The 17,686-nt window shown below is 44.6% G+C and overlaps 1 protein-coding gene across 1 annotated transcript in view; it reads right to left on the bottom strand.

The window, feature by feature from the left end:
* Positions 1-1,756: 1,756 nt before the first annotated feature.
* MEX3C (mex-3 RNA binding family member C) overlaps positions 1,757-17,686 on the bottom strand; it is a 36,387-nt gene continuing 20,457 nt past the window's right edge. The window contains exon 2 of the mRNA XM_063295821.1: positions 1,757-5,211. Coding sequence (XP_063151891.1) covers positions 3,983-5,211 — 1,229 coding nt within the window. The 3' untranslated portion in view covers positions 1,757-3,982. The remainder of the gene's footprint in view (positions 5,212-17,686) is intronic.

Below are 17,686 nucleotides of genomic sequence, written 5' to 3'. Positions count from 1 at the left end.
GTCCACAATTCAGTGGCATATGTGACACCACTATATGAATGGCACTGGCTTCCAGTAGCTTCCAGGTGCAATTCATGGTGCTGGCTGTAATTTCTATGGCCCTACATGGCCTGGGACCAGGTTACATCTCCTCTCTCTAGGGCAGGGTTTCTCAGCCAGGGTTTCACGGAACCCTAGGGTTCCATGAGAGGTTACTAGGGGTTCCCTGGGAGATCACAATTTACTTAAAAATTATTTCAAATTTGGGCAGCTTCACATTAAAGAGGTAAGTTTCATTCTTTATTTTTAGTTGTTAATGCCAATATACAGGCCTACACATGAAATGAATATAGCATTTTTTAAACTTGTGGCCTATATTAGAGCCTAAGTGTGCAGGGGTTACCTGAGGCCTGAAAAATATTTCAAGGGATCCTCCAGGGTCAAAAGGCTGAGAAAGGCTGCTCTAGTGGTTTCTGCCTGCCCCATCTGGACAAGTGGGCATTCTCGAGGTGCCATTGATAAAACAATGTCATCTGGCAGGTCCCTGGAAGTGTGCCTTCTCTGTTACGGCACCTGCCCTATGGAACTGCCCTCCCCATGTAATACAGACAGCACCTACTGTATTTGCTTTCACAAGGCCATGGAGACCCCAGGCTTTGGGGTTGGGATGTTGGCATGGGAGCTCTGGCATGGATGTGTATGTCTAGTGGTTTCGTGTTGCTACTAAGCCATGATGCAGCTTTAGTTGGTTTTTGTTTTAATGGAATTGTTTTTATTTTGTTCGCTGCCCAGAGTTTCATGGATAGATGGGCACTCATATAAATTGGATCAATAAAAATAAATAACCATTGGCTAGATCTATACAACACCTCTATAAAAAACACATTATGGAAAAGAGAAAAGGTTATCCCACAAGAGCAGGAACCTAACAAGTAAGGAACAAAATGGAGTGATATATATGAACCTTTGATTAAATACAAATGGAAATTGGGGAAACATGATACAGGGAGCAGAGGCGGCCACTCAGAAGCTCCCTTTTGATTTTCCTAACTTATTCATTATTCCTGAAAAATAAGTTGCTTCCAAGACTTTCAGTCTCAAGTGAAACTCATAAAATCCCGTTGTATCACCCACGTATTGAAATCCAACTAGACCTTCATCTTCAGTTGTCTGATACATCCACTTGGCTATTGTTACCACCTCAAAATCAATGTGCTGAAAACTGAACTAGTATTTTGGTTTCCAAAGTCATTATCTCCTCAATTACTCTTCATATTCCTGAGCAATACTCTACACTCTACTGAGCAATTACATTCTTTTGGTTTTGATTCCACCATACCTTCAATCTGTTGTTAAACTGTAACAGTTCCTGCCACATTGGGAGAATCTTTAACTCAGCTGGAACTATTGCCTATAATCTTTTTTTCCCACTTTGCCTGTAATATTTGTCTCTAGCCTTCTACTGTTACATGTTCACCTTAAACTGCCAGAATTTATATTTTCTTTCATCCAGACTGCATGAAGCTCTTCCTAATGTCCCACTCTACTGCTACCCAGCAGAAACCTCTTATGTTTATTTTCCAGTTTTCTACTTTGTCTTTCTTCTATTATATTTGCCTCCAACTTTAGATTCTCTGACCTCCCACCCCAATTATTTAAATATCCCTTGGGTTAATAACATCTTAGTACAATGCAGCAATCTAGATACTATTTCACTTATAAAACTTGCTTGAAAACCACCAAACATGAAAAGTGCAACATCAAGAAAACATTCGAGTTAATGGAAACAAGTCTTTATTAAGTAACTTTTTAATATCAGAAAAATAAAACTCTTATAATTCTCTTTACAGCAAATATATAATATCAGTGCTTTGGCCATCATTAAGTTAAAGGCCCTTTATCATAAAATATATGCTTTTTTTAAACTTTACTCAAATTGAATTTATAATCCCTATGACCTCCCTACATATACATAACAAAAAGAGTGTAGTAAAATTAGCAAATACTAAACCATATTGAGAGCTTTGTCATTCTGAAGTCTGTGGTTTATAGAAACAGTACACGCATCTAATGTTGAATCCTTGGCTTATTAGTTGCAGTGTACAATGCAACAATACAAAACGCATGCGTGGTAAACGAGATTGTTCATATCTACAAGACTCAGCTAAAGATTAAGATTTCAATACTGACATTTAACTATCCTACAGGCTATTAGCGTTAAAGTTATGCATCTCATAATGTAATAATAATAATAATAATAATATGCCATCAAGGCAACTTTTATACTGAAAAAAATCATAAAATAAAAACCATTATCTGTAAACTTTTTTTTTATACGAAATGTAACTCTTTCAAGTGGAAATAAAAAATAAAGATTTCTGTATATTCACTAGTTCAATACACATAGAATTTGCTATACTGAGAAAAATTATTTCATCTTGGGAAGATATTGCTCAAAAAAAGAAAGTGAATAAGAGGAGGGACAGAGAAAACGTTTTAAGAGGAGAAAGAGAGGAAGAGGGAGGAAGAAGAAAAAAGAAACCCACCAGAACTTCTGGATGTTCTTTTAAAAATGCCAGCAGAGATTTGGGAATATTCTGAGGATGAAGTTCTGTAGTGAGATACATCCACAGGTTGAAATGTATATTAAATCAATAGAGAAGTTCATTTTTTCCCCCTTAAGACAGGGAAGTGTAGTTTTGAAATGAGACAAACCATTTTGCAGGGTCTTAGTTAAACGGCTATTTGCCATGAATGATACAAAGACGTGGATGTTACTCCTTTTGCCCTCCTATACGACTAAAAATAAAAGACAAGTTTCACATAATGTGCAAGTGTGGTTGAAACATAAAAATGATTCACATTTTTTATACTCTTGATACTCTCTAAAATAGTTAATTTAAGAACAGCTTGATCACATGAGCCAATGGAATGTCAGCATCCTCATTTGCAGATACAATGGACGCAAACCCCTCCCCTTCCCCTTCCTCCCACACAGGTCCACCGGAAGCAGAAATGGGTGGGGAAGGGGCTCTGTACAGAAATGTCACACCTCTTAGCATCATGAATTGCATCTTGTATTCTGTGATGGACACCTAGTGCACAGAGGGCCTCCTTCCTTTCAATGGAAGGTCGTGCTGATCCACATATTCAGAGCATTATGTAAGATTGCCCCCCCCCAATAAATAAGCAAATTGCTACAAATGGGGGCGCTCTGTGCACGTGGCTGGAGCTCCTGAGTCCCTTGGCAATGATTGAGACAAAGAAGGCTTTCCCAGGCGTCAGCAATGGAAGACCCACACATTCCTGATTCACTTAAGACGCCTCAATTGCATACTGGATGAGAAGAGGCTCGGTTCATCCTGTTTTGCCCCCTCCGTCCTCCATGAACAGTGATCGTGTTAATAAAAATTCTCACCAGGCTACTCGCTGAATGGCAGGAAACCAATCGACGCACTGTAAAATTATTTGCGACATTAGGTAAATTAAGCCTGCATTGTTGTAAAGAGGGAAAAAGCATCCCAAGACCTGCTTTGAAAAACTGGCAGTGTAAAGAAGGCAGCGCTGGAAGTATGTCGAGACATTCGTCGCCCTTTGCACCCTTCCCCCCTATCAGTTTCTACACTCAGGGGCTACCTGAGACCTCGCCTTCACCGCCACCGCTGCCAATACTTAGTCAAGATCTGGACAGCCTGCGAATGCTCATTGTACACTCCTGCTCCGAAACGAATCTAAGTCCCTGGCACCCCAACAACATCACAGCTTCCTTCCAGGACTTTGCTGGAGGTACCACAGCTGCGACCAAAGTGGAGGAAGATTGGCCAGGTCTACAAGGTTAACTGAACAAGCCTTTTTGAAAAGAGTACACGCTCTTCAAGCAACGTCAGCCTAATCTCAAGAAAGCCCAATAGCAGTCTGAGTTCGTTATAAGTTTACTTAGGGGGTACCATTACATCCAAGCCATTAAGAGTTCAAAAAGTCCATATATAATATCTCTATATATTTAAGAGTGAATTTGAATCGCCTGAGTAACAGCTGTCTGGCAAACTGGACACGATGGTGCTTCCTTTTCACAGATCTTGTTGGCACACTCCATGCAGAAAAGGTTGTGGCCACATGGGACCAGCGCAGCGATTACCTCGTTCTCAAAACATATCACGCAGTCGTGTTTCCGCCTTAACTCTGGAGGGGAACTAGATGTGGAACCACCGTTGGAAGAAGAGTAGCTGTTGGTGCCATTTGAAAAGGCAGGGATGTAGATCGGAAGGCCGACCTGGTTGACTGTGCTGGGGGGGTCGCTTCTCACTCTCCGCGCCAAGGGATGTTCCAGGGTTTCGGGAAACGTGGGTGACAAGCGAGGTGTGGATGGCTGACTCCCTTTCCGTGGAACCTTCACGTTACTAGCCGGCTCACTACCAAAACTGGAGAGTGGGTTGACGGGTTCAAAAGGTGTCCAGATGGTCTGAGAAGGTGTTGGCAAGGAATCGTATGCTGGGGAGTCGACTGCTAGATCCTCTGCACCCACAGAAGGTAACGTCTCTCCAAACCAAAAATTGCCAGTGCTGAACGGACTTGTTGGGCTGAAGTCGGCCAACCTATTGCTTCCAAAGTAGGAATCGGTGGAACCACTTCCTAAAGAACTGGAGCTGTCGTTTCTGTAATTAGAAATCATCCTGGTGCGACTTGGAGGTGGTACTGGGTTGGAAGTAAGCCAGGCAGATCCAAGGTTTCCTCCTTCAAAACTTACATCTGTACCGTTGTAATGGAAATCATTTTCTTCGTTTAGTTCAATGTAGTTTCCAGTGCGCATGGCAATGTGCATTTCTATCTCTTCACGGGCACGATCTACGTTTTCAGGCATGCCGGTGACCTCAAAAACTGGCTCTTTGTCTCTACTGGGAGTAACTATGTAGGTATGAGTTTGCTGCTGAATTCTTTTGATTGTAGCCCCTTTGGGGCCAACCACCAGCCCGACAACACGGTAAGGCACCCGGACCTGGACTGTCGTTTGGCCTGGTAGACTGGGGTTGCAAGGGAGCCCTCCCAGAGCAGGGCCATTTTTGTTGCGTGAAGCTCTTATCATGGAGAAGTGTTCAGCCGCAGAAAGAATCTCCCTTTTGGCCATGGCTACATCTTCTTTGCGTCCAGTGACAACAAAAATGGGTTCTTCTCCACGGACGGGGGTCTTGATGTATGTATTTGTTTTGGCTCTCAGCGCCTTTATTTTGCAACCTGCATCAAACATACGGAAACAAAAACACGTATTTTAGTGAACTGATTTTTTTAAAACAATTTTTTTTAAAAAAACACGCTTAGCCTCTAAGTTACTTTTGCTGTCACTGTGCGCCATAATATATGCAAGCTAAACCAAACAGAAATCCATTCCATGGCAAATCATGTAACCACACAGAGACCAGCACCCCATTTGCCGTGAAAGTTGATGCTTCTGAGAATTAATGTCAAACCAGGCACGCAAATTAATTAGCTCAGAGAAATCTTTAGTGGCTTCCTGGCCCACATAAACAGGGTACTTATTTGTGGTTTGTACAAGTAAAAAAGGGAGCCGGCTTTTGAAAAACGTGTCAGCTGGAATAAGTCTTTATAGGCAAATAAAAGCCATTTTGCTATTATTGCCTCAAAAGAGCAAAGACTTTAACCTGAATTTCTTCTACCTGTATAATGTCCTTCCCTCCATCAAGTACTACTTTTAGTCATTGCACTTTATTATTATTATTAATAATAATAATATAACAATTTATTAAACTTTTATGCAACCCAACTCTCAACAACTCTGGGCGGCTCACAACAATCAAAGAAAGAAATTACAATAAAACATAAAAAATAAAGAAAAAGATGGCAAGCAAATTTTCATGGAAATATGTTGATTTCTTAACTTCGATATAATTTGTATTGCTATTAAAAGGCTATTTTCAATAAAATGAAAAATATTAGTACACAGACAATTCATTCAAGGGCATTTCTTCTTTGGAGCATCAAGAAAGCCCTTTTGACAGAGGCCAAGGTGATCTCTGAATATGCTAAAACCTAAAGAAGCTTTTAAATTACAGGGAAGTTCTTAGTTGACTAAATCCACCTAAGACAGTTATGATCCAAATTATTCAAAACTTGCAATTTTTTCTTCAGATGGGTATGGATATTATTCTAGGGGCATCCTTTTAAAAGGTTACAATAATCAAGGACTGAAAAACCTTTTTGAAATTTGTTAATAATTGGAAAAGGAAAAAACCAGGCATTTCTAAAGGTCAAATCTTGCAGTATGTGGAAAGCCATGTCAGACTGCAACGTATGTGAAGTTCAAAAGAGCAGGTATTTTTTGGATAATATGCCTTTTACCTAATTTCTTCAAATCAGGCTGGTTGTCAATTGCACATTCCTTGCAAAGTAATTATTAGAACACAGAATGTTGATCAATTAAACAATTACAGAACATTATAGGTCTACTAGAGATTAATGAACAAGAAAAGCAAAAGCAAATGATGTTTAAAAGTCGAAATAATGATGTGGTGGCTAAAGAGAACAGGAAAGAAGCTACGCATGATAAAATTTGTACAATTCAGTTTTGGGAAGATAGGAAAATGGTTATTAGGAAAATGAACTTTAACTTGCTTCTTAGAACTATTAAGTATTGGGACAGTTTCCAACATTGTTTCTATATTCTCTTTCACATGAGACTTAGTTAAAACAAAGACTTAACTCTTATGCAGGATGTGTTTATCCAAACAAACCCATTCCCTAGGGAATTTTGGAAAACGAATTTCTGAACTTCAGTCTGGGAGTTGGGCTTCACCCATGATTGCCTTACTGACCAAGAATCAGCCATACTATCCTAGGCCTGCTGTATACTTTCACAAACAGGAGTGAAACAGTCTGATCAGCAAAGAGGTTCTTATTAATGGTCCATCTCTCCTGACATATGCATTCAACATACTCTTGCTAAAGAGGCAAAGACACTTTAAAAACCTCCCACTCACTTTTTCTCTGGCCCAATTATTCAAAAATGAGAAAAGAGTAAGCTGAAATGCCTTATGCCTGACTAGAAAGAAGTGTATCTGATTGATGCACAAACCAATACCCCTATTTGCAAGACTAGATACCGGCACTGCCTTTCCTCGGGAGAGAGGGGGAAGTTAGTTTCCAGTTGAAACTACCAACACATTGCCATCAGAATCCAGTTCAATTTTTCAAATGTCTGAAGATTTCATATGGGTAATTAGAATCAAAATAGAAAGGAAAACACAGCTAGTATAGCTCTTAAACTCAGTTTGTGTAGTAGCAATATTTCTATAATACTGTGATGAACAGTGTCACAGGAGGAGGAATGGGGTCTATGCAGAGATGGGGAGTTGCTTCCTGTCTGTGCCTTTTGTTAGTCTCCTTTGTGTGGATCCTGGAGATGTGGCACTGTCACAACAGAGAGAAAAACTTTCCCACTTCTCTTTATCTTTCTTTCCAGCATCACTGCTTCTCTGCCAAGATCTGTTCAACAGCGGCAAGAGCCAAAGTGGCCTGCTGTGTACCATTCTGTGAATTGCTGAAGCAAGACAATTATTAGAGGCACTTTCTGATTCAATTATTTTGACTGAGAAACATGCAAACACCCACACCCACACAAAACCATGTATAAATACTTAGGGATAGCTCAAGTTTTTACACATGTAAGAGGAAGCATCATTTACATTCTAGTCAGCAGAAATTTTGTCTACACATTAAGTTCCCATCTGAAGACACCCTATCTGGCTTTTCACAAGAAGGAATGTAGGTGTTCTAGACATCATGTCAGAAAAATGCAGGCCCCACATTCAATGACGTATCAAAAGCCAACACAACAACATCCCTAAAAATGCTCTCTTTTAAAAAATGATGCTGGAAGAAAAGCTGATTTTATAGACTCCAAGGTCAACTCCTCCGTTATTGGGAAAGAAGGAGCAACAGTTGAAAGACAGCTGCGGCCTCCAGCACCTGAACTGTCTGTCTGTGTCACCAATCAATACTAAGTGAGTTTATTTGTAAAGAAATACTGTGAAATACAGGCACAAGATACTTCTGTAAAGGCAGTCACCCTCCAAGCCAATAACTTTTTCATGCAGTTCCACTGGATGACCTTCAGAATCCTTTCACTTCCTGTTCCTATTAATCGCTTCCTCATGTGCTGCATCATAACATGGCATCTAACAGTTTAAAACCTTAAACTGCTATGAATGATGCCAGTATATGACTTACGTTTTCTGTTTCTAGCACAACACTTAAAGTGAGGAATCAGAAGGTTCTAAATGAGGGAAACTTCATCCCCCACACAGTATTTCCAGATCCCTGGACATGTGAGAGCTTGCCATATGCAGGGCTTGCAGCGAGGTGTCAGGGAGAATGCAAAGTTGTGCCACAACTGGCAGAAGTTATACACGGCCAGTTTAGTATGAAACCCTTTTCTCTAAATAGTCTTAAAACCATTACAATGCATGCTGCGGGTAAGAGTATCCTTAGTTCAAATGATTTACCCTTCAAATGTTTACACACAAACATTTCTAACCCTTATTTCTTCAGCCTCAAAACTGTCCTTTTCTGCCAAGTCAGGGGTTCTCAAATTTTGTGGTGCTGTGACTCCCTAAAATAATGAGTTTGTTTGCCCCTTTCCCGCATTAATAAAACTGCCAGACAACACTGACAGGGCTTCTGATGTTAGAACTTGCTCCTGAGAGCTCTCCTTTGATGGCCTTTGCTCTTAGGACAATGTTGCAGCAGCCCCAACCAACTCAACCCAAGGCAACCTGGCTAGTATTGAAGTGTTTGCCGAATCTCACTTTCCCCCTCTTCCAGGAAAGCGGAAGAGCAGGGAGAGCCTTAATGCTCCCGACAGCCCATGCATGTTGGCCTCCTGTTATGAGCCACCATCCTCCATCAAGAAGAAGTGCCGTGGTTGAGCTGCCTCAAGTGGGTGCGCAGGCTTGGTGCTAAGACCCAGCATGACTTCCCAAAAGATAAATTTCAAGTAAATGAGAAGATAGAAACATCTCATTTAAACAGTAACAGGCGGCTTACCTTTAACTGTGGTGCTCTGAGTGGTCATATATGAGCTTGTGTATATGAGTGATATGAAACACCATAAGGAACTTTCTATTATGGATAGATTCTTGGTGGGAAGCACGATCCATCTTGGTCCTAAGTGTGTCTCCCACTGTCTTCAATTCTGTATGATCAGTGTAGCACCTCCAGGGTTTGATGTGAATGCATATATGACCACTCAAAGAACCACAGAAGTATACAGCAGCCATGAGTTTGAATAGGTTTGAAAACAGAGATGAGAGATTCCAAGTTTCAAGTTTGAACTTAACAATAGGGGTGTCATGAGTGCCGTTGAGCTAAAGTCATCAGCGCAAAGGCACACATGACAAGAGCAAGGAGATAGGTGAAAGGGGCGCAAGATAAGTAGCCATCAACCCACAACGACTAACGGCCAACAAACAATAACTAAACAGATCACGGAGCACACCCAAGCCATCAGCGCCAATACCACGGAGATCGCCCAGCTGACAGCAATCAGCAGAGGAATGGAAAACCTGATGATGGGCGATCCCGGCACCCCTCACCCACCGGCAGGGCAACGTATTGGACAAAGGGGGGTGACGTGACCGCGAGTGAGGGGGCGCTGACCGGCGCGGGGTATTTGAACCCCGCACCGGCGCGCTCCTGTCACTCTCAGCTTTTTTCTTCCTAAGCTGTACCGCACCATGAATAAATCAGAGCCTGATCCACGAACCAGTGTCTGAGCGTTATTCAGAGGCAGGCAGCGCATGACATAAAGCTGAGAGTCATAAACTCAGCCTCGCCGAGCCCCACCGGACGACAACGAGCCGCGGGAGGAGTAGACGGCGAGAAGACCAGCAAGATGAAGCCGGAGCGGCGCGGGCAAGGAGGGCGAACCGCGCGGCAAGAGACAGAAGAGGACCGATCAAAGCCAGAGGCACCGCGGACCCCCGGAGCCATGGACGCCCACCCCACCCGACCCGAGCCTCAGCTCCAACCCCAAGGGGAGATGGCGACGGAGGCAACCCGACCGCGGGAGGGAGCAGCACGACTTCCGAAACCAGCGGAGGACCCCGCGCCCCACATCGCACCCCAGCAACGGGCGTGGAGCGACAGCCCAACGGCGGTCAACACGGAGGAGGACGACGGAGGCACCCAGCAGACGGCGGAGGAAGCGGACCCGCGGCAGAGGAACGATGAACCCCGCCGACAACCCACCCCCGACGACGCGCCAATGGAACCGGCCCCAGCGGCGGCGCGGGTTGTGGACGAGGAGGCACGAACTGAACTCGCGGCCATGCGGGCTCAACTGACGGAACTCCGGACCATGCTCCAGTCGCTTATGCCCCCCGCGCCACCCAACGACGTCCCCGCACAGGCCCACCCCCACGAGCCAGCAGAGGGTCAGCAGACGGCACAGGCGGCCGACACCACACACCGGGAAGCGAGAGGCGGGGCCGCACAAAACGCCCGGGCCCCAAAGGACTTCCCCATCTTCTTCGATGGGACCCCCACAAAACTCTCGTTTTTTGTTACGAACGCTAGGGAGTTCATGGGGAGGCACGGACACTCCTATGACTCCGAGGCCGACAAGATCGCCGCCGTGGCGATCAAACTCCAAGACAGGGCGGCGGACTGGTACGTCCAACTGTACGAGTCCAGCTCCCCCGCCCTCGCCACCTTCCCTGCTTTCATCAATGAGATGAAAAACTACTTCGAAGACCCCCTAGCCAAAGTAAGGGCGAAAAGCGCACTCCAAAGACTTAAACAGGGCACACGCACGGTCCCTGACTACGCCCTGGAGTTCAAAGCCCTCGCGGGGAAGGTCAGCGACTGGTCCGAGACCACCCTGGTGGAAATGTTCAAAAGGGGGCTCAACCGCGACGTTCTCCAATGGGCCCTCTACCGCGACGACCCAGAAACGCTACACGGGTGGATCCACCTCGCGGGGAAAGCCGAACACGCGCACCGCACCTTCCTCATGACAACCACGGAAGACACAAACTATGCAGGGAAAAAGGTACCCGCACCACACGGGGGAATGGCCGGCCCCATATACCCAAAAAATAAGTTCAACCGGGAGCCCTGCGGGAGGTGTGGCAAATTAGGGCACAAGACGGTGGATTGCTTCGCCAACCGACCGCCGACCAGCGCGCCCAAACCCACCCCGAAAATTAGCCCCAGACAACCCAACCTGGGGCCGCCCCCTCACCGCCGAATGACCGTGGCCACAGCGACACCAGAGGAGGGCTGGGACGCTTACTGGGGGGAAGAGGACAACGCAGACCCCGACCAGCCGGCGGGAAATGCTCCCCGCTTGCCCTGAAATGCGTGGCGAGGCAGGCGGTGGGACAGCAGCGCGGACCACCTCGACGAAACGACGAAAGCCCCGTAATAATGGCAGCAATCCAACTCTCTGCCGGCAACGGAGCCACCACGGCCGCGGCACTAGTGGACTCGGGGTGCTCAAAAAACCTCATCCACCCCGACCTAGTCGCCAAACTCGACCTCCGCTGCTTTCCCCTCCCCACGCCGCTAGCATTCCACCAGCTGGACAGCTCTACAGCGGGAGGGAAACCAGCCATGCTACAAACCGAGCCGGTCACCCTGCAAATGGGCACTCACACCGAGCGCACATCGTTCGTAGTCACGCACATCGGACGGCCCATTGCAGTCCTGGGGATGCCATGGCTCGCGACAAACAACCCGCGGATCAACTGGGAGACCCGCACCTTCACATTCGGCGACGGCGAATATCGAGCACCAGTTCCAGCGGGCAGAACCAACCCCACGGTAGGACGAGCGGAGGCGACCACACAAGACAACGGCGCTACCACAGCAGACCTACCAGAACAATACGCCGACTTCTCCGAGGTCTTCGGAGAGGCAGAAGCTGACCAACTACCCCCCCACCGCAAGACGGATTGCCGGATCGACCTACTGCCCGACGTCCCCTTACCTAGACCAAAGATCTATTCGATGACCCCGAAGGAGATGGCAACCCTCTGGGAGTTCATCGATAAAAACCTAGACAGGGGATTCATAGAGCCAGCATGCTCACCGGTCGGAGCCCCCGTCTTATTCCGGGAGAAGAAAGACGGGACCCTACGGCTCTGCACCGACTACTGGGGTCTAAACGCAGCTTCCCTGTCCAACAAATACCCCTTACCCCTGGTGAAGGACATGCTCGCCCACCTATCCACGGGCAAAGTCTTTTCCAAACTGGACCTTCGCGAGGCGTACTATCGCATCCGAATCAGGGAGGGGGACGAATGGAAGACGGCGTTCAACTGCCCCCTAGGCGCCTTCCAGTACAAAGTACTGCCCTTCGGACTCGCGGGGGCCCCTGGGGTGTTCATGCAGCTCATCAATGAAGTACTGCATGAGCATCTGTTCAAAGGGGTCCTGGTCTACATCGACGACGTCCTGATTTGGGGTTAATCAGATAAAGCACTTAATGATAGGATAAAGAAGCACTACAGAGCACTGAATGCATACCAAAAACTGCCTTAGAATGGAATGGATGGAAGCAACTGCAAGACCTTGAGACTTGAGAGAAAAGCAGAAAGTTAAATGCAACCTTTAATGGGGAGGAGCTGGGACAAAAAACTTCAAACAAGCTAATGTTGAATTCTATTTACAGGCGTAAGAATGCTGGGTACAAGGCCGTACGCAGCCTCCGTAACTGCCAAGAGTTCCTCTGAAAATGATCCATAGGGAAGAAACAAGTGTGAGATGGCGGACAGTGTTCCATCTCCTGCCCCAGGAGAACAAATCCTTCCCAGGAAGAAGCGTGGGTTAAGAAAAGGAAAGAGGGAAGATGAGAAGGTGTTCCTCTTGGTCTTCAAGGGGTAACCAGGATTCATGGAGACAATGTGCAAATCACCCTATGGAGAACTCTTCTAAAGAGAAGAAATGGGGAAAAAATTATAGAGACAGTTCTGTCCAGGCAAGGAGAAATATGTCTCCCAGAGCATCTTCATCTCAATCCAACTGCTATGGAAATCAGCAGTGATATCAGGATTACAAGCACGTTGGCATTATGCCTTGAGACATTGCATCAGATCCAACTACCACATCTAGAACTACAAGGCTGAATGAAGGAAGTGGAGTTTATTCCACCTTGTTTGTCAATTTAATAGACCACTGCAAGATCACCTATAGCCTGAAGAATCTGTGCCCCATAGGAGGTTTGAAAGTCTGCACTACTTTGATTACACCATTAAGACCACTTACATGCAGCCAATAGTTGCAATACACCCAATGCGCTTAGAGTGGTCTGTCCAATGAGCTCCTAACCTAGTTTTCAGGTATCTGTCATCACAGTGACCTATGGCAGCAATGGAATGAAGGAGCAGCCACAAAGCAAATTTGGGATAATGTCCATAACTGAAGTGACTGAAGGACCAGGATGGACAGGCAAAGTCAGACAATCCAGATCTAGATGAAAATGTAACCCTGAGAAAAACAAATGCTGGAAGCTCCTCATGGACAGCCTGCCCAAAAGAACCACCACCATGGTGGCCAAATGGATCAGCAAAATCTAGTGATAGTGCAGTCCTATCAATGGATATTGTACACGAGGTCCGGAGATATGTCATCCAAAAGAAAAGATGTTGAACAAATTGAATGCAGAGAGATTAGTTGACAGGATTCCAATAAAGACCTATCTGAAATACTAAACTGAAGATGAGCAAAAGCTACTTGAAGAGCTCTTGACTGGATTATGATACAAGGAATCAAGCATCCAAATAAAAGTAGATATTAATCCTGAAAATTTGGATATAGATTATCATCATGAATTCTGACCTTGTAGGACAATGGAGAAGCCAAGTAGTAGGATCCAATCCAGTAAACAAAGTACTTGTTTAAGCTCCTGATGACAGTTCTGTGCAAGTGTATCACCTATATATGAGACACATACAATCTACAAAGATGAATGTGCATTCCATGACCCACTAAACTACAACTCCCAGCAGAACCAGCCAGCATGGCTAACTAGGTTCCCTAATCCTCATGTACATCCTTTAAGAGTGCCCCTAGTAGAGCCGGGGAAGGAGGGAAGAGAATGAGCTTGAAGGATGAAACTGGACACAATCTACCTTGCTAGCCTATTGATCTTCAGCCTAGCCCCTGCAGACTATTCTCTTCTGCCCGATTTATCTGGTAGGATGAGATTTTTCCGAATTTGGCAAATGGAGGGACTTTGATTCCCTCCACTTGAGCCTCTATCTTTCTAATATAAGGAATTACACCACCATAGAAACTTTGAAAAACAGATTGTACCTTGAATGTTATTCAGGTCTAGATCTGTGAACAACTTGAAAGAAGCATTTTTTCTCTGAGGTGGATGACTATTGCCTGTTACCCAACAATCAGCTATGACCCATTTACAACATCTGTTCTGCCTACCATCCTTGGTCTCCAATCATTGCCACAAAAATGTCAAATTCCTTGAAAGTTTCCATGCTGAAAGTGGAGTTATACAAAAGAAATACATGCAAATCTACTTATTTCAAATAATTTATTTCCTAATGATATTACACTTCTGTGGCATATTACATTACAGCCTAATTTTTATGAACATTACAAAAAAAAATGCAGAGTAGAATCAGTTGAACCTAGGGAGAAAGGAACAGCTTTCTGAACTTGAAGGTGAATCTATACAAAAGGAAATACTATTATATATATGGAAAAGTTTAAAGCTATACATATTCCACAGAATGGGGAACAGAGAAGTGGTGTGCAATTAATTCCATCAAAGTCACACTAGGAGTGACCTTTATTGTAAGCAACTTCCTCTACGAAACTTTTCAAGAGGGACACTGCTTCTCATATATACAGTGTATGAAAACACAAAAGCAATGTTGTATGCTTTGACTAGGTAAAGGTAAAGGTTTCCCTTGACATTCAGTCCAGTCGTGTCTGACTCTAGGGGGCGGTGCTCATCTCTGTTTCAAAGCCGAAGAGCTGGCGTTTGTCCGTAGACACTTCTTCCGTGGTCATGTGGCCGCATGACTACACGGAGCGCCGTTACCTGCCCGCTGAAGCGGTACCTATTAATCTACTCACATTGGCATGTTTTCGAACTGCTAGGTTGGCAGGCGCTGGGACTAGCAACGGGCGCTCACCCCGTCACGCAGATTCGAACTGACCTTCCGATCGGCAAGCTCAGCAGCTCAGCGGTTTAACCCGCAGCGCCACCGCGTCCCTTATGCTTTGACTGCTCTAGCCTTAATATGAAATGTACAAAATAGGCTCAAACAAAAGGTAAAGGCAAGGGATGAACTTTCATGAATGTTCTTACCAGTAGTGTGTGTGTGGGGGTGGGTGGGGGGAAGCATTTCTTTAATAATTATATATTAATTTCACAATAACCAGAGTTCTCTGGGTAGAATACAAGGGGCAATAAAAGCAAAAGAAATAATTGAGTACTCTTGTGGACGCATGTTATGGCATGCTATATGTTATGACCTGTTGTTACAACAGTAAACTAACTAACTTTTGTGGAATATCATGACGCAATTAATCCACAGAGGGTGAGGGTAATGGTGCTTTTTTCCTGTCTTCAGTAATGTCAACATCATACTGGCTATATACTGCTGGGATATCGGCCTGTATACTACGTCATGCTCAAAAGACCAGGAGGATCAAGATGTGGCTGTTCCTACAATGTGACAGCAGCTTGGACAGCAGTGAACAGGTTAAAAAAAAATCACAGGATGTGGGCAGATGAGTTATCTGTTATCACCGTCTCTAAAAGCACTAATAGGGAACAGACAAACATGCCTTCCAACTCAATCAAGTTTTTCTCTGTTTGCATAATAGCAGAAAAAGGCAAAAGTATCAGTATGCTAACAACATATAAGCATGCTAATATATCCCTAACAAAGTTACACACCTCCTTGTAAAATAAGAGAGATTAGATGATGGGATGGAAGCATATTTGACACAGCAAGAGGCCTATTCTTACTAGTGGATTCTGCTTGGCCTTTTGGTATTTCTCTTTTTCAGTTTTCTTTCTTTTGGACAGTGGTCAGCAAGGTGTGCTGGGTTCACCACCCTGGAAATAATAATTGTTGCTGGCTAGGATTACTCACTGCAAGAGAACTCTAAATATACTCCTTGACTCTTTTCCTGATATTATCTTCCTGTGGTGACTTCTACCACTGGAAGTACTTCTGGAATTGTACCAGAAATGGTCCAGGTTAGGTTCTGAATCTATCTGAGCCAGTAAAGGAGCATAATATAGTAAGGACTAAAGGACATATTCTACCTCAGCAGTGTATTACATTTGTTAACCACAACCCATAACTTGGTTTACATTCCACCTTTTTGTTGTTGTTTATTCCTTTAGTCGCTTCCGACTCTTCGTGACTTCATGGACCAGCCCACGCCAGAGCTTCCTGTCGGTCGTCAACACCCCCAGCTCCCCCAGGGACGAATCCATCACCTCTAGAATATCATCTATCCATCTTGCCCTTGGTCGGCCCCTCTTCCTTTTGCCCTCCACTCTCCCTAGCATCAGCATCTTCTCCAGGGTGTCCTGTCTTCTCATTATGTGGCCAAAGTACTTCAGTTTTGCCTTGAATATCATTCCCTCAAGTGAGCAGTCTGGCTTTATTTCCTGGACTGGTTTGATCTTCTTGCAGTCCAAGGCACTCTCAGAATTTTCCTCCAACACCACAGTTCAAAAGCATCTATCTTCCTTCTCTCAGCCTTCCTTATGGTCCAGCTCTCGCAGCCATATGTTACTACCGGGAATACCATTGCTTTAACCATGCGGACCTTTGCTGTCAGTGTGATGTCTCTGCTCTTAACTATTTTATTGAGATTTGTCATTGCTCTTCTCCCAAGGATTAAACGTCTTCTGATTTCCTGACTGCAGTCAGCATCTGCAGTAATCTTTGCACCTAGAAATACAAAGTCTTTCACTGCCTCTATGTTTTCTCCCTCTATTTGCCAGTTATCAATCAAGCTGGTTGCCATAATCTTGGTTTTTTTGAGGTTTAGCTGCAAGCCAGCTTTTGCACTTTCTTCTTTCACCTTCATCATAAGGCTCCTCAGTTCCTCTTCGCTTTCAGACATCAAAGTAGCATCATCTGCATATCTGAGATTGTTAATGTTTCTTCCAGCAATTTTAACTCCAGCCTTAGATTTCTCAAGCCCAGCACGTCACATGATGTGTTCTGCGTACAAGTTGAATAGGTAGGGTGAGAATATACAACCCTGCCGTACTCCTTTCCCAATCTTAAACCAGTCCATTGTTCCGTGGTCTGTTCTTACTGTTGCTACTTGGTCGTTATACAGATTCCTCAGGAGGTAGACAAGGTGACTTGGTATCCCCATACCACTAAGAACTTGCCACAATTTGTTATGGTCCACACAGTCAAAGGCTTTAGAATAGTCAATAAAACAGAAATAGATCTTTTTCTGAAACTCCCTGGCTTTTTCCATTATCCAGTGGATATTGGCAATCTGGTCCCTAGTTCCTCTGCCTTTTCTAAATCCAGCTTGTACATCTGGCAATTCTTGCTCCATGAATTGCTGAAGTCTACCTTGCAGGATCTTGAGCATTGCCTTACTGGCATGTGAAATAAGTGCCACTGTTCGATAGTTTGAACAATTTTTAGTGTTTCCCTTTTTTGATATGGGGATATAAGTT

This window comes from Candoia aspera, chromosome 2 (assembly GCF_035149785.1).
Source record: "Candoia aspera isolate rCanAsp1 chromosome 2, rCanAsp1.hap2, whole genome shotgun sequence".
In the NCBI taxonomy this organism is placed as follows: domain Eukaryota; kingdom Metazoa; phylum Chordata; class Lepidosauria; order Squamata; family Boidae; genus Candoia; species Candoia aspera.
Note: the sequence above shows the minus strand (reverse complement) of the source record. Positions and strands in the feature narration are given on the sequence as shown.